The 22473-nt window shown below is 39.7% G+C and overlaps 3 protein-coding genes across 3 annotated transcripts in view; 1 reads left to right on the top strand and 2 right to left on the bottom strand.

Moving 5' to 3' along the window:
* The window catches only part of LOC132650793 (zinc finger protein 120-like), a 1051774-nt gene that overhangs the window by 90271 nt on the left and 939030 nt on the right, over window positions 1-22473 (bottom strand). The gene's annotated exons all lie outside the window — the stretch shown is intronic.
* Window positions 1-22473, bottom strand: part of LOC132650792 (zinc finger protein 431-like) — a gene marked incomplete at its 3' end in the record, with an annotated part of 459955 nt that overhangs the window by 428643 nt on the left and 8839 nt on the right. The window lies entirely within an intron of this gene.
* LOC132650745 (NEDD4-binding protein 1-like) lies at window positions 5611-6843 on the top strand. Its single transcript, XM_060376076.1, has one exon. It carries the CDS (start codon window positions 5611-5613, stop codon window positions 6841-6843), a length of 1233 nt encoding a protein of 410 aa, XP_060232059.1.

The following is a 22473-nucleotide window of genomic DNA, read 5'->3' as shown; positions in this document are numbered from 1 at the left end:
TAACCTTTTTATATCACAGTAAGCTACAAATGCAAAAAGATGTGAAATTAGTAGGATGACTTATTGGAAAGAAGGTATTCAATGGGGGAAGGAAGAAAAGACAAAAATAGCAGTGTGTAAGAGGTACTAAAATTAATCAGATACATGTAGTGAATCTATCATAATAAAAAATGAGGGATTTTCTAGAAAGAAGGTGGTGCATAGAAGTAGAAAGAACACTAGCACAATAACCTCTAAATTTTCTGCTGGAATGAATATTGCAAAATTAAAAGACAAGCAAGTATCTCTAAACCTTTATATTTAATGGGGTGAATGCATTTGTGGAGAATATGGCTTTGTGCATGTGGGTGCAGGACCAAATAAGACCAGAAGAAGGAGACATATTCCTAGCAGCTGGAGTTGTAGGTGCTTGTAAGCTGCCCAAAATGATTTCTGGAAGGTGAACTGATATTCTCTACAATGTATGATTCTACTGCTGAACCAACTCTTTAGCAATACAGACATGTCTAGAAATTAGTAAATGCTGAACTGTTGACAGAATCAGAAATTTACTATCTAGATTCTCACTTCTTACATAATCTTCTTCCCTTTAATATGGGAAGGACTTATCATGTGAAGATTATCTTCTCATGATTGGATTGTGATGTCTCACACAGATGTAATTCAATCCAGATGTAATGGTGCAAGACTCTCTCTTCAGAACTCAAGATGCAGAGGTATGTATATCTCTGTAGGTTTCAGGACACATCTATATAGCAAGTTCCAGGCCAGTAAGGGCTACTACAAAGTGAGACTCTGCTTTGATACATACATACATACATATACATAATACAATTATTTTAGGTGGAATTCTTTATATTTCAACAGAACTTGAAAAATATTGGGCAGAAAGAGAAAAAGCCAGAGAGCTTTTTAAATGAGAGTGATACAGACAATTCTCTGTGTAGCTGGGAGAAAGCAAAAAAGCCATTATGGTTGATACAGACTGAGAACTATGTAGCAACGACCAACTTCTTCTGAGAGCACTTCAGCCACTTTAATAGGTATGGAGGCCCATGTTCTCATAGAGAATCACTCAAGGAACCTGAGGTGTTCCTTCAACAGAAGGTATGGATAACCTCTTATCTTTTCTGAATGCTGGGAACAGATGTGCATTCTGTCTGGGTGAAGTTTGTATTCCGAGTCCAGAGACCAAACTGGATATACCCCAAGACATTCATCATAAGCTTATTTTTTTTTCTATAAATCTATAGAACCTATCTTTATGGAAATCATCATATATAATTTATAAAGTGTTTTGATGTAGTCATATCCAATCTTTATTTAATTTACTTGTTTTTTCAAGAAGATATAGGTATGCTCTGTTGCATACACAGGATTGAGTTCATTATCACTGGGAATGATTGTTTATTTAGGTTAACTAAATAAACCCAATCTCTGTGTGGTGATTTGGTTATACAGCTGTTTAGAACTAACAGCAGCGTTACTAAAAGATGTATCAATAGTAAATATTAATCGCCACTTACAATATGAGAAGAATCCCTTTTTACAACAAGATTATTTTACTTGCTAATTACATGAACTTAAATGGATTTATTTATTTATTTATTGCATTAATATCTTCCACAAATTTTTCTTTTTAATTACTATGTGTATGGGTATGTATGTTCTTGTGGTCAGAGGACAATTTGTGTTATCAATTCTCTCCACCATGTGAGTCTCAAGAATTGAATGCATATATGCTCAGGTGGAAGGCTCTTTTCTTTCTTATAGTGCAACATAGTTAAACACAATATTCAATATCAGTAAATACTGTCTGTAGACAAAGAAACAACAGAATTAGCCTAACCTTCATGTTCCCATTTGTAGAATAAGATCTTTTCTCCCCAAAACCCGCCACTACTATGAATACTCTTAATCTTAAAGGGGAACATGTTACAAGTTTTAAATAAAATAATATGTATATAAACATGTCTTAAATGATGTTTTCTCTTAGAATGCCTATATGTGACATATTGCAACTAGAAGCACGTGTTATAGGGCCAGAATTTATGAAGATGGTGTCATTTTCATTACAGTATGAATGCTCTGCTGTGCTCAAACTGTAAAATGTAGCAGGTAAGAAATCCACAGCAGATAAGAAACCATTGTCTGCATGCTAGAGGGCACTCCCAGACAGAGAAGGCAGCTTCTGCTCTCTGTCCTGCTAAGGTTCATCCTGCTGCTGCATTGACTGTTACATTTGCTACTTCTGACTTGCTGGTTTGCTGCATTGCTGAATATCCTGAAGACGAAGATTGGACTTGTCCCAGGAAACCTGGAAATAGCATAAGAGCTGCATAAACAGCAGGAAATAGTCCATAGAAATCTATGGCCCTTTCCCATTTATCATTTTTTATTTACTACCTAGTGTCTGGGAGTTGGAAGGATTAGGTTGGATAATAGTTGGAAGGGAGGTAGAGTTATAAGAAACCCAACAAAACAGACAAATATTCCAATGAAGGCTTTGTTGAGACCAATTAGGTTTTACAATATAATTTAATTTTCATAAAATTTTGGAACCAGTTGTTATTTTACTACCAAATTATGTTTTCAAACAAATTTATCATGGTAAGTCTTACAGCAGTAGAATAGTAGTATCTTACAGGAATATTTGTACAGATATATTTAGGCAGTTGATAATTAATAAAGACATTTAAACAAAAATTATTGATGGATTTTACATAATTTTACTTTATCAATTATTACACCTTGTGCTAACAGCAAATTCATAAAGTAGCTCCATTAGTGATATCAGGGGTTTAATTCATAAAATCAATGATGCCTGAAAAATCAGGAAACTTGGACTGAGTAAATGTGTTTTTTTAGGAAAAGGATTCCCATATTTTTTTATTAATGGACTTCCTATTAAAAGGCACCAAGCACTTATAAATACATCCATCTAAAAAAAAAATCCAATTTTGTGAATCTTGAAATGCTTTTTCAAATCTGTAATCCACCTTGGAGTAATCGTTTACTTCTTATTTGAAGGTAGAATACTTCTAATAGTTTTGTGGGTGTGAGACTCACATCTCATATAAACCTGTATGTGAGTTAAGACCCTTTCTCCTCTCACAATTTTAGATATTAAAAGGGCTTCCTGCAGTTACTATACAATGAGAAAGCCTCTGAAAAAGCACATCAAAACTGTTGCGGAGGAATATTGTGCCTGAGTGGCATAAACAGAGAATACAGATAAACCCACGATATTTTATTTGTTTTCTAAATAGTTTTGGATTAGCTATAACTGTTATGTGAGTTCCTGGTGAGGAACCATGACTTCATAGACTTCATAGACTCATGTGTGTGTCTGTGTATATGTGTGTGGTGTGTCTGTGTGTTCCTGTGTGTATGTCTATGTGTGTTGTTATTATATTGAAATAGCTACTTGAAGCTACTTACCATTTTTTCTTTCATTCTGAGATATCCATGCAAATCAGATAGTCATGCATTCTATATCTAATGTAAGGATCATTCCATCCTCTCACCACTCCTGATTCTGTATCCACAGATCAAAATAACTGTCTTCATTACATGCCTTTTTGAACAAATACTTGGTGTTCTGGGTACCACTGAAATGGTTCCAGACAGCAGGGTGCAGAGGTCTATTTTATTCTGAAGTATTACCACCTTTGATGCTGTCAAAGCAACTGTAAATAATGAAGAAATGTATCATATAGCAGGAATACCTTTACTTAATATGTGTCAAAATAATGAATGATGGACTATTTATACTTTATTAAAATTTATTTAAAATATATTAAAACTATTATAATGAGACTAGTTCATGGGAATTATAATTATTTCAAAATGAGCTCCTGGAAAAACAGTGGGGGTTTCTGTGGGGTTTTAGCAATGATTTTGAAACGGAAGTGGAAAGAAACTTAGATAAGTTGGAGAAAGACAATGAGTTAGCAGTTGAATGTCTGTTGCCCTCATAAAGGACCCCAGATCAATTTCCAGCATCACTGTCTGTCTCATGATTTGATCATCCTTTTCAATCCCGATGGGCAGCTTATTCATATGTGCATGCCTCAACAATGCTATACACATGACATACACAATACATGATATAAACATATCTAAAAATACAGATAAATGAAAGGAACAAGTTGGCTCTACAGGGCACTTTATGAAATCTATACCCCATAATAAACTAACTTCAATCAGTACTTTTCCAGAAAGCAGAAGGACAAAAGGAAAAGCAGGTGAATTGAGAAAAGACCCACACTGTTGCAAAGGAATACCAAAATTCTCCACTCTGATGCAGAGGAATGTCCAGATATGCAGTATGAGATAACATTGCCCAACAACCAGTCCAGAAAATCATAGCTCACCAAATCAGATAGGGGCAGGACTAGATGTACTGCTCACCTAAAATGATCGAATCATTGTAAACTTCGAACACCCTACAGCATCATCATCCAATAAATAGCATATGGAACTTGAGTCCAACTTGGCAAAAAGCAAAAGGAATTAGTCTGGTTTGTTTGTTTGTTTTTGTGGTTTTTATTGTTTTTGGTCTGTTTGTTTGCTGGAGGAGGGAGGCAGTTGTAAAGGAATTTCAATCATGCTACCTGGCTGCTCTAGCAAGGGGTTACACCAAGAGATCTTCATGGGCTGCCTGCTGGGATTGACACACCTGAAAATCCCCCTGTCTGAAAGGCTGACACACCCTTAGGACACACCTTAATCCCAAACAATGTAAGGAACTCTAGTTTGGAAAGAGAGAGGGCCTTGATTGGAAGTGCGGTCTAGTGGAGGGGCAGACAAAGAGCCAATCAGAGAAGGACTCCTCAGCAAGCATCAGAGATAGGATCCGCCCACCAGGAAAGGGAGGCTTCTTAAAGAGAGTGCAGCACTCTAGAGCAGCTCAGTTGAGTTCTCACTGTGCAGTGAGGTGGAGCTCCACCCCTTTCCCTCCAGCAACCCACCACCCATTGTTGATTTTCTGAGTGCGTTCTGTGCTGGTGAAGAGAGGCACGTGAAACCCGAGAGTCAGAAGGGACCAGAAGTGTTGCAGTGGAACCCAACCTGATCGGGAAGGAGAGAACCCACCAAGATTGCAGGAGGCAGAGGACATCTGACAGAAAGGTCTCAGAGGAGAGCAGACGTCTGAGGGAGAGCCTCGGAGGAGGAGAAATTCCCTGGGATCCTCTGCAGAGGATGCATCTGTTTCACCTGGCTCCTGCTGGAGAACACATAGGAGGCTCCATTTTGGAGAGGGGGGAAATTGAAGGCCTAGGGGGGTTCCTCGGGAAAGCCATGGCGGCAGTTCTTTGGGCCTTGATCACCATCACGATCACCAGCCTGCTTGTACTTGGACTTGCAGCTGTCCTTCTCTACTTTCTCTCCAAGAAGCTTGGATCAATATGTGCCCAACAAGAACGCACCTCAATAGCATCTGGAAAAGCAGCACTACTGCAAGAAGTGGTAGTCGTGCAACAAGCGAAATTAGCTGTGATGTTACTGAGGCTGCAGAGACACGAGAGAGGGGAAGTGAGAGAACAGAAGGCCCTCGAAGGATAAACTAGGGTACGTGATGGGTCAGGGGGCCGGGATGGACAGCCCATGGAACCTGAGTCGCCCCCGGCTCAGAAGGAAACCGAACAAGGGCAGCAACCCCCACCACCTTTCCCATTGGCCCAGGGAGGAACGCCTGACAAGGGTTTTCAACAACCTGTGGGACCTGTGCTTGCAGAATCTAAGGAGCCTCCCCGTGGAAAGCATTCCCACTCAGGGGGCTTGCCTGAGCCTAAGCCGATGTGCCCCCCAATTTCTGAGCCACTCCTGCAGCAGCCCTGGCTGTTTCCTTCAGAGACAGGATCCGCAGAATTGGGTGGATCCTATGAGGACCCCACTGCCTCGTTCACAGGGGTTCAGAGATTTCAAGAGGCCCTCAAGACCCCATACAGTCTGGCCTTGAGAAATGAGCCCGGCAGAGCAGATCTGAAGCATGTGGTGATAGATGGAAGTAACGTGGCCATGGCCCATGGCCTGAAAAAGTTCTTCAGTTGCCGCGGAATAGCCCTCGCAGTGGAGTATTTCTGGAAGCTTGGCAACAGAAACATCACCGTGTTTGTCCCGCAGTGGAGAACGAGACGGGATCCTCACGTCACGGAACAGCACCTGTTGGGCCAGCTCCAGGACCTCGGCATAGTGGCTCTGACTCCTGCCCGGATGGTCTCCCGAGAAAGAATCTCTTCTCATGATGACAGGTTCCTACTGCACCTGGCAGACAAGACCGGGGGGATCATCGTGACCAATGATAACCTGAGAGAGTTTGTGACTGAGTCGGCGTCCTGGAGAGAAATCGTTGCCAGGAGACTGCTTCAGTATACGTTCATGGGAGACATATTTATGGTTCCCGATGACCCTCTGGGAAGACACGGACCTCGGCTGGAAGAATTTCTTCAAAAGGACCTCTTTCCTCCAGACAAGCAGCTGGTTGATGACAGCGGCCCGCCAGGCATGAGCAGTTTGCATTCTGTCCTCAGGAGCCCTAGCCCCAGCCCCAGCCCCAGCCAATGGCCACCACCTCAGAACCACGGAGCCTCTCCAAGCCCTGGGCTTCCTCAGCAACAGCTCTTCACTGCCCCGGTCACACTGCCCAGGATGCAGCAGAAACTGGCCAGGCCTGCACAGAGATCTTGGGCAGAGACCAGCGAGTTGAGAGAGGCGCTGATGAGCATCTTCCCGGACTCTGAGCAGAAACAGAAGATTGACCAGATTCTGCTAGCTCATCCATCCACGATGGACCTGAATGCCCTCTCTGGCCTCGTGTTGGATGCAAAGCTGGGCTGAAACTGCACTCATGGTGTGGTGAGGACGGGGCAGGGGAGGGCACTAGGTTCTGCCACCTGTTGGTAGATCCTTCCCTGAGGAAACATTGCTGTATGGTATGGGAGAAAAGGAGTGACAGATGTTTGGTGTACACAAAACGGAGTTTCTAAATAAACAGAAACAGGGAGCAGGAACTCCCACAAATACAGACCATTATGTTTTGTTTTGTTTTGTTTTTTAAGTTGAAATTTCCTGATTGGCAACCAGGCAGTCAACTGCTGTTTAAAGTCCCTGGATTGTAGGAGAACGTGATGATGAGTGTGAGCTTCCATTCTTCAATGGGATTTTCAAAACAGTGGGATGGGTTTCAGGTAATGGGACGCTCAGAGAAGCAGCTTTTGCCTATATTTCCACAGGTCAGCAGAGCCTAAGGGTTCCATCAAATTGCAAAGGAGCCCATCCCCAGTGAGAGAGGATTCCCCATGAAGCCTCTACTCAAGGAAGGAAAGGAGGCAGATAGAGGGCAACCCGGAGCCATGGTCACACCGGGAAAGTTGGTACCACCCACAGCCCCCACACAAACGCACACACAACACCAACACCACCGCCAGCTCCACAACCGCCATGCCCTGGTGCAGGAAGAGCTCATCGACCTGACTGAAAGAGGACAGTGAGTTCCTGAAACAGACAGATGGGAAGACCTAGATCCTGAAATGGACTTTTTCTGAGGTTACTGATGTTCGCGGGGAAGGTGGCATGAAGACATGAATCTTCAGGTGGATTTTTCCACTGTTTAGTTTAGGGGAGTGGGTGATAGTCTGTGATGGAAGACTGAAACCCAGCACAATGTTTCTATTCGGCTGAAAGAGATGCCAGGAAGGAGAGAGATTGAATCAGAGGGTCCTTAGGACAGCCTGGTGAAGGGGGTGGGGGCAGGGATATCTCCTTCTGTGTCCTCAGTTGAGTACAAGGTCAGCTGGGTGCTCTCCCTGTCTCTCTGAGCTAGTGGGATTTCCCCCGAGCAGGTGGCTCTTGAGTCTTCCTTGGTAAAAAACAACAAGGATTGGTGGAGGGAGGCAGTTTTAGAGGAATTTCAGTCCTGCAACCTGGCAATGGGGGGGTCACACATAGAGATCTTCATGGGCTGCTTGCTGGGGCTGGAACACAGACACCCCTGAAAAGCCCCCTGGCTGAAATGTTGACACACCCTTAGGACTCAACCTTAATCCCAAGCAATGTAGGGAAGTCTTGTTTGGAGAGGGCAAGGGCCTTGATTGGAAGTGAGGTCTATTTGAGGAGCAGACCAAGAGCCAATCAGAGAAGGACTCGTCCACAGGAGTCACAGAGTGGAGCTTTTCTAGATTCCACCATTTGTCTGCAAATTTCATGATTTCTTTTTTTTTAATTGCTTAGTTATATTCCATTGTGTAAATGTACCACAATTTCTGTATCTGTTCCTCTGATACATTTGGGTTGCTTTCAGGTTGTGGCTATTATGAATGAAGCTGCTACTAATGTGGTTGAACAAATTTCCTTGTTGCATGCTTGAGTATATTTTGTATTTATTTCTATGCAACATTAGCTGGAACGTGAGGAAGCACTATTCATAATTGTGTGAGAAACCACCAGATTGATTTTCAAACTTTGGTAAAAGTTTACATTCCCACCAGCAGTTTAGGAGGTATACCCTTTCTCCACAACCTCTCCAGCATGTGTTGTCATTTGAGATTTTGATCTTAGCCATTTTGCTGGGTGTAGGGTGAAATCTCAGCATTGTTTTGTTTTGCTTCTCTCTGATGACTAAAGACATTGAGCATTTCTTTAAATGTTTCTCTGCCATTCTATATTCCTCTACAGAGAATCCTCTATTTAGCTCTGTACCTTATTTTTTAATTACCTGATTTGTTGTTTTTTAATTTCTAGAGTTATTAATATATTTTCTATATCATCCCTTTTCAGATATAGAGGTGGTGAAGATTCTTTTTCCCATTTTGTATGCTAGACCAACAAATATAAAAAGTTTCAGCCCAGGTGGTTCTGCAGGGAATGGTGCACCTCCAGGGTCCAAGCATGTAGATGACCTAGATCCCCTGCTCTGATGTAGCTGATTGGTAGCTCAGTATCTATGTGGCTTCCTGAGTAAGGGGAGCAGAGGCTGTCTCTCTCATGAACTTTGTTGCCTACTCTGTGATCACTTGCCCTTATTGATGTGGCCTCGGTAGGCCACAAAGGAAGAGGATCCAGGTGGTGCTGATGAGACTTGATAAGCTATGGGCAGATGGCAGGGGACTCCACCTTTCAGTGGGCCTGGGAGGAGTTTAGGCAAGGGGCTTCAATCAGGCTATATAGTGAATTAATTGTAAAAAAAATAATTAAAATTTAAAAAAAAAATAAAGGACCAAAGCATAGTGACCTTATGCCTTGAAATTGAGCTGTTCACTGAGAGCATACTTTCAGCTACCAGTGATTCTAAATCTTCCTAATGTTGCTACCCTCATGATTTGGAGACCCTCGATCATAAAATTATTTTCATTGCTACTTAACAGCTGAAATTTTGCTGCTGTTATGAATCAAGTGAATATCTAAAATGCAAAATATCTGATATGTGACCTCTGAGAAAAGTTCTTTCATACCCCAAAGCTATTGCAATCCACAAGTTGAGAAACACTGAGCTAGACTTTCAGGCTCCATTGCTGTTGACTGTATGGGTCTGAGGACATGGTCGTTAGAAGTTCAGCTTCCTGTGAACAAATTTTTTCCTCATCATTATTGACCTCTCAATTATTAAAGAGGTATTTTGGCTCCTACATATCTCTACTTTTATTTTATGTCTAAGCTGACTTGGAATTTGGAGAGGAAATTAGTTGCTGATGAAATCCTCACTAAAGGGATTTTATATACCTCAGATTATTTTTCTTTTTAAAGTAGTGAATTTACATAGAGCTCCATATTAAAGTGAAAGATATGAGCACCAAATTATTGAGTTTTCTCAAGCAAAATGTTTCTCCCATTGTAGCTAAAATCCATGCAGCAAATGATTTACTGATTTCACCTGCAACTTAGACTAACACAGATAAAGAGTCATTCGCTGTGGTTTTCAGCTCTCCTTCTGGATGGCTTTGAGAAGGAGAGTTCAGTGAAATGTGATATATCTGTGTACACAAAAAAGAAATTCACTGGGTAAAGTCTGATTTCAAGAAGGGACCAATGTTTCTTTCATTTATAACTGCCTGAATCTATACTGTATTTCCAAGTTAGAGACTGACTTGATAAAATCAATATTCTTGAGAAAATTGTCATCAAATTTACTAATTCTTCATTCTAAGTCAATCTTGCCACAAACATATTCACCATATCTTCTACTCCAGTCTTAAACTGTTCATTCCAAATAGATACTAAAGCACCCACCTGTTCCCATAGAATTATGAATTTAACTTTTTATCATATAGTGAAGGTACTTTTGCCCTTTGCTTTTTAGCACATGAGAGAGCAATGGTAAATTATCTTGGAAGTAGAAACTACTTACATCAAATCTGCTGACCCTTGGGTCTAGTTTTCCCCTCCTCAGAACTATGAACAGTAAAATCCCGCTCTTTGTAAGTGATGCAGTATCTAGAAGGTTTTTGTTTGTATGTTTTGTTTTGTTTTACAGCAGTACACATAAACTTAGACTGCTTCCATATTCTTGTGGGACTCCTAACAGTGGGTGCAGTGTCTGACACTTTTGCTTGTTCTTGGATCCCTTTTTCCCCTACCAGAGTGCCCCATCCATCCAGCCTTGATTTGATGGCGTGTGTTGAGTTTTATTGTAATTTGTTACACCATGTTTGGTTGCTATCCCTGGGATGCCTGCTATTTTATGAAGGTAAATGTAGAAGTGAATCTGGGGAAAGGGAAAATAACAAGGAGGAAGTCAGAGGAGATGAGGGAGGGGAAACTGTAGTCAGGACATATGAGAGAAGAATATATTTAGAAAGAAAGAAAGAAAGGAAGGAAGGAAGGAAGGAAGGAAGGAAGGAAGGAAGGAAGGAAAGGAAATGCATTGATTTTAAATGAACCTGAATCTCCATGAAAAAAAAATGCAGTGAAAAAAACTACATTCTAGTTCATAATTTTGTGAGAAAATCTTGGTAAATTTTCATAAGGTTGAAAATTTTAATTTTATATGCAAGTATGTTTTTCTTACATTGTTTTAACTTGATTCTTTTTACCTGGGATAGATAACTGCTCTTATGTGCTTGGCTTTTATTCTACTCTAGCAAACAATTTGGGGTTGGTCATATGGTTATGATTTTTATGTTTATTGGTTGAAGAGTGAAGATTAGTTCTCAAGTCCAGTCCAGGTATTTTGAAATATAATCTACACAACTGAATTTCTAAATCTTGGCAACTGTTTAGAAATATATGAAAATAATACAGCAGCCAACACTTATATAGAAGAGTTTTTCATTGTAATATTTGAATGAATAAAAAAGGTGATTCAAATTCTATGCCACAAAAAAGCAGTTTTTAAACATGTCCTCCCTGTAATTTCAACTTATATTTTCTGACCTATTGAATGTTCCCACATTTTACTTTGGGAATTTCCATGACATGGTCACTCTCAAGACAATGCAAATAACGCAAATTAATATGATTCAGGAACATTCATGAGGGAACTCCTCAGTGCATTGCTTAGTCTTTACTGTTAACACGGTTGGGTAGAAAACACACCCTTTGGTGTGTTCAAAGGCTATTTCTAGAAGTAATTAGATTAACAAGGCATTAACCCATGCATAGTTTAATCCATTGAGTGATTCAAAATTTGAACAGACTGTTGAGAGTCTGTGGAATTGTATTAGAGGGAGCAGGTTAGAGGAATTGGGTAGATGGAGATGAGCCATCCAGGGCTAGAGCCAGTGTGGGTCTTCTTTGTTGCCATTCCACTCTGCTCCCAGTGTTTCTTGAGGTGAAGAAACTCCACTTTCTTGATCCCACTGATAGGCTCTGTCCACTCAAAGGAAGTAAGCAATCAGTGACAGAAATATCTGTAACCAAGAAAAATATAGAGATGGCTAAGCACTTTAAAAGTGTTCTCCTTCACATGAACTCAGTGGAGGGCTCTTTGACACCCCCCCAGGGGAGGAGTAGCCTTTCCAGGCCACAGAGGAGGACATTGCAGCCATTCCGGATGAAACCTGTTAAACTAGGGTCAGATGGAATGGGAGGAGGACCTCCTCTACCAGTGGACTTGGAGAGGTTCAGGAGGAGATGAGGTAGGGAGGGTGAGATTGGGAGGGAATTAGGGAGAGAGTTATGGCTGGGATACAAAGTAAATAACCTGTGATTAATATAAAAATAAAAAATATATAAAAATGTGTTCTCCATCCAGAAGACCCAAAATCTATTCCCAACACCCAAAATTGGAGACTCATAACTTGTGTCTCCACAGGCAGAAGCATAGATATAGTACACATAATCTCATGCAGGCACAGACAGACACATAAACTTACAAAAATACCTTTCAAAAGAGGCATAACTAAAAACTTCTTCCTTTAAATTGTGTCTGAAAGTGTAGTTAATGCATATGGTACTGTATTCTGTTAAGGCATTCACATGTCTTCACATGTTTAATGTTCAGTTCAGACTGTTTCTTGGCTCTGCCACTGTCTTCCTTTTTCGCTTCACTAACCTCAAACTACAAATCTTGAATAGTTGGTTGTAACCTATCTGACTATTTTTCATCAATTCTTACCTGTTCTTTTTTTTTTCAATCAGTGTCCATTTCCTTTATAAGCCACAAGAAGATATATTAATAACTAATTCTCCAGTCAAGCAAAGGGATCAAGAAAATGCCAGAATCCATGGTGGGTTGGAAGCACAATGGCTGCAACAAAATAGGGCCTTGACTTAACTGCACTTTGCCTAATGTACTCAATACTTTAGAATGAATTTAAAACAAATACATCATAAATAAATACATGCATATGCATGAATTTTTAGAATATAATTTAATCAATATAACATATTTTAAATGTTTTAAATAGTTTATTATTATAGATGTTAATGAGTGCTTTGTGGAAATGAAGCTACAAAATCTTGCTGAAGTATACATATGCTATAGTCCTTTTATATTTATGTACTTTACTTGAGTTTAAGTATAAATTAAATTCTTATATATAAATATTTTACATAATAGTTTTCTAATTCTTACTCTTTTTTCACATAAAATTTAACCATTTATCTGAAAAAATGAATCCATTTAATTGAACAATAAAAAAGACTAGGACTTTTTTAATTTTGACCTAATTAGAATCATAAAGTTGAAAACACTCATTGTCTGTGATATAATTTAAAAATATATTAGTATTTCTGAGTTGTCACTGGTCAAGTAGTTTGTGAAATCCTACCAGGTTTGATTGTAGGTATTGTTTTTTTTTCCATTTTTTTATTAATCACATTTTATTTACTTTGTATCCCCCCATAAGCCCCTCCATCCTCCCCTCCCCATCCCAACCTCTCACCCCTTCTTCACGAATGTCCCTCCCCAAGTCCACTGATAGGGGAGGCCCTCCTCTCCTTCCTTCTGATCTTAGTCTATCAGATCTCATCAGGAGTGGCTGCATTGTCATCTTCTGTGGCCTGGTAAGACTGCTCCCCCTTCAGGGGGAAGTAATAAAAGAGACAGTCCCTCTTCCGATTACTATGTAACCCACTTGGACAATGAATTGCCATGGGCTACATCTGTGCAGGGGTTCTAGGTTATCTTCATGCCCGGTACTTGATTGGAGTATGAGTGTCTGGGAAGACCCCTATGTTCAAATTTCTGGTTCTATTGCTCTCCTTGTGGAGTTCCTGTCCTCTCCAGATCTTAATATTTCCCACTTCTTACATAAATTCCGTGCACTCTGCCCAAAGGTTGCCCATAAGTCTCAGCATCTACTTTGATAGTCTGCAGGGCAGAGCCTTTCAGAAGCCCTCTGTGGCGGGTTTCTAGCTTGATTCCTGTTTTCTTCTTCTTCTGATGTCCTTCCTCTTTGCCTTTAGGGATGGGGATTCAGCATTTTAGTCAGGGTCCTCTCTCTTGATTAGTTTCTTTAGATATACAGATTTTAGTAGTTTTATCCTATATTATATGTCTATATGAGTGAGTATATACCATGTGTGTCCTTCTGCTTCTGGGACATTCACTCAGGATGATCCTATCCAGGTCCCACCATTTACCTGCAAATTTCATGATTTCCTTATTTTTCATTACTGAGTATCATTCCATTGTGTAGATGTACCACAAATTTTGCATCCATTCTCTAGTTGAGGGGCATCTTGGCTCTTTCCAGCTTTTGGCAATTACAAATAAAGCTACTTCAGACATGGTTGACCAAATGTCCTTATTGTGTACTTGAGCCTCTTTTGGCTATATGCCTAGGGGTGGTATGGCTGGATCTTGAGGAAGCACTATTCCTAGTTGTCTGAGAAAGTGCCAGAGTGATTTCCAGAGTGATTGTACAAGTTTCCATTCCCACCAGCAGTGGAGGAGGGCTCCTCTTTCTCTCCAGCTTCTCCAGCATGTGTTGTCACTTGAATTTTTCATCTTGGCCATTCTGAGGGAGTAAGGTGATATCTCAAGGTCATTTTGACTTGCACCTCTCTGATGGCTAAGGACGGTGAGCATCTTTTTAAGTGTTTCTTTGCCATCCTATATTCTTATGCAGAGAATTCTCTGTTTAGCTCTGTTCCCCATTTTTCAATTGGATTGCTTGGTTTGCTGCTTTTCAGCTTTTTTAGTTCTTTATATATAATGGATATTAGCCCTCTGTCAGATAAAGGGTTGGTGAAGAGTCTTTCCCAATCTGTAGGCAGTCATTTTGTTTTGATGACGGTGTCCTTTGTTTTACAGAAGCTTTTCAGTTTCATGAGGTCACATTTATTGATTGTTGCTCTTAGAGCCTGTGCTGTTGGTGTTCTGTTCAGGACATTGCCTCCTGTACCAATGAGTTCTAGGGTCTTCACCACTTTTTCTTCTAACTGATTTAATGTGTCTGGTTTTATGTTGAGGTCTTCGATCCACTTGGACTTTAGTTTTGTGCAGTATGATAAGTATCGATCTATTTGCATTTTTCTACATGTAGACATCCAGTTAGACCAGCACCATTTGTTAAAGATGCTATCTTTTTTTCCATTCTATGGTTGTGGTATCTTTGTCAAAGATCAGATGTCCATAAGTATGGGGGTTTATTTCTGGGGCTTCTGTTCAGTTCTATTGATCCACCATTCTGTTTCTACGCCAGTACCATGCAGTTTTTATTACTGTTGCTATATAGTACAGCTTAAGATCAGGGATGGAGATATCTCCAGAAGATCTTTTATTGTAGAGGATTGTTTTAGCAATTCTGGGTTTCTTGTTATTCTATATGAAGTTGTGCAGCAGACTGGCCCAGCTGGGGCCCCACAACTGTGGGGAATCAGTTGTTTGGATTTTCAGGTTAGGCACAGGTAGGCAGATTAACAGTCAGAGACCAGACCAAGTAGTGTTTTGAATCTGCTGTGCTCTACTGACATCAAGCCAACACTTTTATAGTGAATACATATAGAAGCACCTGAAGTTGACATATTTCTCAGAACATTTACAAAGTTTATATTTTAACTGAAAGGCGATCTGGTAAAAGGCAGTGTCTACAAAAAACCTTGGCCTAAAAGCCTCTTAAGCAGAGCAAACATAGGAATAGTGACTATTTACACAGAGTTATTGCTGCTAATTTAGTGAGTAGAGGGCCAGGGGCTGTCAAACTTGTGGTTTGCTTATGTAGTTTATTGTTATTAGCTAGGGCCTGTTAATAGTCCTCCAAGATAAGTTGCCTAAAAATTTACAATTCTTCCTAGAGATAAGCATCAGGAGGAATTCCTCCTGTTTGTCTTGCTAAGGATTTAAAATCTCTTTAGAGATAAGGCACCAAGCGATACTCGCTCTAGCCAGTCTGTCCATAACATCCATAGTATAATATAAAACCTTCTGAAGTCCTATGATTGCCTATCTTCTTTCTGCTTCATCATAAACACTTGTGTTTGGTAATGGTTTTATAGTAGTTTTACTGCAGTGGTAATATCCAGAGCATTCATCCTAACAGATCCTGATTAAATATTTTCTTAAAAAGCCCTAAAACTCTTGTCCTTTTATTACCTACAATGTTTGGTTTTTCCACAAGCAATTCCTGATGGTGAATCTGATTAATTACCTCTCCTAAGATTTTATTTTCCTTTTACTCATATTTGCTAAATATTTTAGTAATCTATCAGAAATGTGTTTCCTTGAATAGTTAACTGTGCTATTCCAAGAATCATAGAGAAACAGCAATAAAGCTCATCAATCCAACCCTGTAATTGAGTAAGCATGGGACTCTCAGAATAAGTCTTAGGTGGCCATGTTAGGGTTCTTGCCAGTGACCTCCAGGGAGCTTATTTCTGAAGAAAACGTATCTACCGTCTAGTAGCAAAATCTATTGATGTGTTACAGCGATGATGCTGGAGAGGGTGTAGCAAAGTTGAGAATTTCTCTTTCCATGTCTGTAAAGAATTTTGTTGGTAATTTGATGGGAATTGCATTGAATGTGTAGATTTCTTTTGGTAGCATGGCCATTTTTACTATGTTAAACCTGCCAAGCCATGAGCATGGGAGATATTTCCATCTTCTGATACCTTCTTCTAATTCTTTCTTCAGAGACTTGAATTTTTTTTTTCATACAAGCCTTGACTTGCTTGGTTAGGTTTACACCAAGGTACATTATGTCATTTAGGGCTATTGTGAAGGGTGTTGTTTTCCTAATTTCTTTCTCAGCCTTTTCTCTTTTGTATACAGCAGGGCTACTGATTTTTTTGAGTTATGTTTCTATCCGGCCACTTTGCTGAAGGTGTTTATCAGCTGTAGGTGTTCTCTGTAGAATTTTTGGGGTCACTCAGGTATACAATCATATCGTCTGCAAATAGTGATAATTTGCCTTCTTCCTTTCCAATTTGTATCCCCTTGATCTCCTTCAACTGTCTAATTGCTCTAGCAAGGACTTCCAGCACTATGTTGAAGAGATATGGAGATAGTGGGCAGCCTTGTCTTGTCCCTGATTTCAGTGGGATTGCTTTAAGTTTCTCTCCGTTCAGTTTGATGTTGGCTATAGTCTTGTTGTATATTGCCTTTTCTATGTCTAGATATGTGCCTTGTATCCCTGACCTCTCCAATACTTTAAACATGAATGGATGTTGGATTTTGTCAAATGCTTTTTCAGCATCTAGGGAGATTATCATGTGTTTTTTTTTTCTTTCAGTTTATTTATATGGTGGATCACATTGATGGATTTCCATATATTGAACCACCCATGCATACCTCGGATGAAGCCGACTTGGTCATAGTGGATAATATCTTTGATGTGTTCTTGGATTCTGTTTGAAAGTATTTTGTTAAGTATTTTTGCATCAATGTTCATAAGGGAGATTGGCCTGAAATTCTCTTTCTTTGTTGAGTCTTTGTGAGGTTTAGGTACCAAGGTGACTGTGGCTTCATAGAATGAGTTTGGTAATGTTCCTTCTGTTTCTATTTTGTGGAATAGTTTGAAGAGAATTGGTGTTAGCTCTTCTTTGAAGGTCTGGTAGAATTCTGCACTGAAGCCATCTGGTCCTGTCCTTTTTTTGGATGGGAGACTTTTGATGACTTCTTCTATTTCTTTGAGGGATATAGGACTATTTAATTGATTTACCTGGTCCTGATTCAGCTTTGGTAAGTCAAATCGATCAAGAAAATTGTCCATTTTCATTTAGATTTTCAAATTTGGTGGCATATAGACTTTTGAAGTAAGTCCTAATGATTGTTAGGATTTCCTCAGTGTCTGTAGTTATGTCCCCCTTTTCATTTCTGATTTTGTTGATTTTGGTGGTATCTCTCTGCCTTTTAGTTAGCTTGGCTAAGGGTTTGTCGAGCTTGTTGATTTTCTCAAAGAACCAGCTCCTGGTTTCATTGATTCTTTGAATTGTTTTATTTGTTTCCAATTGATTTATATCAGCCCTGAGTTTGATTATTTCCAGCCATCTACTCCTTCTTGGTGTGTCTGCTTCTTCTTTTTCTAGGGTGTTTAAGTGAGCCATTAAGTTGCTTGAATGAGCTGTCTCGCATTTCTTTTTGAAGGCATTTAGTGCTATGAACTTTCCTCTTAGCACTGCCTTCATTGTGTCCCACAAGTTCGGGTATGTTGTGTCTTCATTTTCATTGAGTTCTAGAAAGACTTTAATTTCTTTCTTTATTTCTTCCCTGACACAGCTGTCATGTAGTAACAAGTTTTTCAGTTTCCATGTGTGTGTAGGCTTTTTGCTATTTCTGTAATTGTTGAGGTCCAGCTTTATTCCATGGTGATCAGACAAGATACAAGGGATTATGTCAATCTTCTTGTATCTGTTGAGGCTTGCTTTGTGACCAACTATATGGTCTATTTTGGAGAAGGTTCCATGAGGTGCTAAGAAGAAGGTAAATTCTTTTGAGTTTGGATGTAAAGTTCTGTAAATGTCTGTTAGGTCCATTTGATTCATGACCTCTGTTAGAGACATTGTTTCTTTGTTTAATTTCTGTTTTGTTGACCTGTCCTTTGTTGAGAGTGGGGTGTTGAAGTCTCCCAGTATTAATGTGTGGGGATCTATATGTGGTTTAAATTTTATCAATGTTTCTTTAACAAATGTGGGTGCTCTTGTATTTGGGGCATAGATGTTCAGAATTGTGATGTCTTCCTGGTGAAATTTTCTTTTGATGAGTATTAAGTGTCCTTCCCCAATCTTTTTATTAATTTTGGTTGAAAGTCTATTTTATCAGATATTAGAATGGCTACTCTTGCTTGCTGCTTGCGTCCATTTGCTTGGAAAGTCATCTTCCAACGTTTTACCGTAGGTAATGTCTCTCTTTGTGCCTTAGGTGTGTTTCTTGTATGCAACAGATTACTGGGTTTTGTTTACGTATCCAACCTGCCACAGAGGGCCTCTGAAAGCCTCTGCCCTACAGACTATCAAAGCAGATGCTGAGCTTGATGGCCAACTGTCAGGCAGAGTGAATGGAATTTTAAGTAAGAAGTGGGAAATAGCAAGAGCTGGAGAGGACAGAACTCCACAAGGAGAGCAACAGAACAAGAAAATTTGAACACAGGGAACTTCCCAGAGACTCATACTCCAACCAAGGACTATTCATGGAGATAACCTAGAACCCCTGCACAGATGTAGCCCATGGCAGTTCAGTGTTCAAGTGGATTACATAGTAATGGGAAAAGGGACTGCCTCTGACACAATCTGATTGGCCTGCCCTTTGATCACCTCCCCTTGAGGGGAGAGCAGCCTTACCAGGCCACAGAAGATGACAATGCAGCCATTCCTGATGTGGTCTGATAGACTAAGATCAGAAGGAAGGAGAGGAGGATCTTCCCTATCAGTGGACTTGGGGAGGAGCATGCATGCAGAAAGAGGAGGAAGGGTGGGATCGGGAGGGGAGGAGGGTGGGGCTTATGGGGGGATACAAAATGAATAAAGTGTAATTAATAATAGTAATAAAAAAGAAAGAAAAAAGTGTTCTGTGTATATTTTTTAAATTGCAATAACCAAAATGTTTTAATTTATGTAAGAGATATTAATTTATTTATATATTTTTATTTATTCTTACATCATTTTTCTTCCATTTTTCACCCTCCAGAGATTTAAGCAAATACTCTTTGTTCTTTTGAAAATTCAAGCCACTTTTTCATAAACTTTTTATATGCTTAACATGTCAAATTTTGATTTGTAATATATTATGCTATATTATGATACCAGGAATATATAACAAGCCACTGAATTTTATCAAGGGTATTTATTATAAATAGTATTACAGGAAAAGGAAAATGTGTAGAAATGAAATAGTATTCTTTTCAGTTGTTGTTAGGAGACAGTTGCCTAAGTCCAGTCACCCCAGGAAAAAAACCACATTTTTATTGATTATTACAGTTAATTCACTTTGTATACTGAATGTAGGCCCGTCCCTCACCTTCTGCATGTCACAACCTACCTCCTTCTTTTCTCCCTATACCCCTCTCCTAGTCCACTTATGGGGAAGTCCTCCTCCCCTACTATATTATACTAGACTATCTTATCAGAACTCACTAGGAATGGCTGCACCCGCTTCTTCTATGGCCTGGCAAGGCTGCACCTCTCAGGAGTAGGTGATCAAAGAGCCAGCCACTGAGTTCATGTCAGAGAAAGCCCTTGCTACCCTTACTAGGAAATCCACATGGAGACTGAGATACTTATGGGCTACATCTGAACAGGGGCTCTAGTTGTCCTCCATGCATGGTCCTTGGTTGGAGCAGGAACCCCAGGGCCCATATTTATTTTTGCTCTGTTGGTCTCCTTGTGGAGTGCCTGGTCCATCCAGATCTTTATCTCCTGAATCTTCCATATGATTCTGTGCTCTCTACCCAAAGTTTTGCTATCAGTCTAAGCATCTGCTTCAATACCCTGCTAGGTAGATTCTTTTAGAGGCCCTCTGTGCTAGGTTCCTGCCCTGTTCCCTGTCTTCTCACATTAACAATGTCTATCCCATTTGCCTTTCTGAATGAGGATTAAGCATCTTCCCTAGGGTCCTCCCTGTTGGTTAGCTTCCTTAGGACTATAGATTTTCATATGCTTCATTCTATATTACATGACTTATATCCACTTAGAAGTGAGCATATACCATGTGTGTCTTTCTGAGTCTGATAATTCATTGAAGATGATCTTTCCTAGTTGTATCCATTTGCCTATTGATTTCCTTGTTATTAAATACTGAGTAGTACTGCACTGTGTAAATGTGCCACAATTTCTATATCCACTCCTCAGTTGTGGGACATCATCTAGGTTGTTTCCAGATTCTGGCTATTATGAACAAAGCTACTATGAGAATAGTTGAGCAAATGTCCTTGTTGTATGGTTAAAAATCTTCTGATTGTATGCTCAGGGGTGGTATAGCTGAATCTTGAAGTAGCATTATTCATAATTTTCTGAGAAAGCACCAGTCTGATTTCCAAAGTGGTTGTACAAGTTTACATTTCCACCAGCAATGGAGGAGGGTTCCCTTTTCTCCATATCCAATCCAGCATGTGTTGCAGATGATGTGATAGTACATATGAATAAGCCTAAAAATTCAACCAGGGAACTCCTACAACTGAAAAACACCTTCAGTACAGTTGCTGGATACAAAATTAAATAAAAAATATATCTGAAGCCTTCCTGTATACAAAAGACAAAACTTTAAGGAAGATATCAGAAGATGGAAAGATCTCCCATGCTCCAAGATTGGTGGGATTAACATAGTAAAAAATGGCTGCTCTACCAAAAGAAATCTGCAGATTCAATGGAATTACAATCAAAATACCAGCACAACTCATTACAGACCTTGAAAGAACAATTCTCAGTTTCATATGGAAAACAAAAAACCCAGAATTGATAAAAAAAAAACATGCCTCTACAATAAGAGATTTCCTGGTGGTAATTTCATCATGGATCTCAAGTAGTATGATAGAGCAACAGTAAGAAAAAATGGTATGGCACTGGCACCTGTACTTTAAATCTTAAAGGGTGTGCATCTACTCATTAATCATTTTTATTAAATCATCAAGAAGCTGAGGGGAAAACACAAATATAGGAGAATCTCAGTTTTAGAGATTTTCAGTTTTAGACCCAGTTTGAGAGTACCCAGACTGTCAATGCCACCTTGGCCTATTGTTTCAGCCCATCAACCTTAAAACATCCCTGGCTTTACTATTAATAGTGTACTTTTATTAACTTTAAATTGTTCTCTAAGATTTTTATACCAGAGCCATAAGCAAAAACATCTTCCCTGACCTTGTTAAACAATCTATTTTTCCAAATTCTTTCTAAGTATAATGGTGATTGCTAACAATCTACATCTATGGCTCCTTTCAAGGGCAGTGGTTGATTCATTAATCTGCTCCAGTAAACATGTGAAAAGAGATCAAGCATTGTAAATTTTAAATGCCAGTGATATTGCCCAGTGATGGGCTAGAAGCCTCCTTATAGTTTTCATACTCCTCATGTTTTGAGGAATATGGGCATCATAAGGGCAACAAGCAGAGATATGCTACATAAGAGTTCAAAGTCCTCAGGAAAAGCAGTTCTTGGGATTATGCTTCTCCAAGACAAACTCATCGTGACTATGCTAACAGGAGAACCATATTCCATGAGTTCTACAGCTGTGCTGTTGCTCCTGCATGGCTCTTGACAGGACCAGGTAGCCAAAATAGTTTGCCTATATGAGGGTGAGGGGGGAGCAGGGTTAGCTCAGGCCCTGGGAAGGAGAATTCAGGGCATTTTATGGGCTATACTATCCTGGAGGAACAGATAACATGGAAGTACTGAAGGATTGCTGGGAGAAAATGGCAGGTAGGTTTAATTTGGTATGTTATCTAGGAACCTCTGCCATTAGTTCCAGGTTTGAATCCTACTTATATGGTAATACAAACTTCAGAGAGAGAAGAATGGTCTCCATTGGATAATGATTATCAAGTGAGCGCACAGGGAAGAAAGGTGGTAACGACAAAGATTCTGTTTTTCTTTTCTTTGTATATATCATCTTTCTTTTCTATGAGGGAGGGTGGTTACCTAAACTGGACTCAAATTTTTGCT

Source organism: Meriones unguiculatus, assembly GCF_030254825.1.
Source record: "Meriones unguiculatus strain TT.TT164.6M chromosome 13 unlocalized genomic scaffold, Bangor_MerUng_6.1 Chr13_unordered_Scaffold_33, whole genome shotgun sequence".
Lineage (NCBI taxonomy): Eukaryota > Metazoa > Chordata > Mammalia > Rodentia > Muridae > Meriones > Meriones unguiculatus.
This window is presented reverse-complemented; position numbering and strand designations above follow the sequence as displayed.

Coding starts and splice junctions, on each gene's coding strand:
- LOC132650745 (XM_060376076.1), top strand. CDS start 5,611: ATGGAACCTGAGTCGCCCCCGGCTCAGAAGGAAACCGAACAAGGGCAG.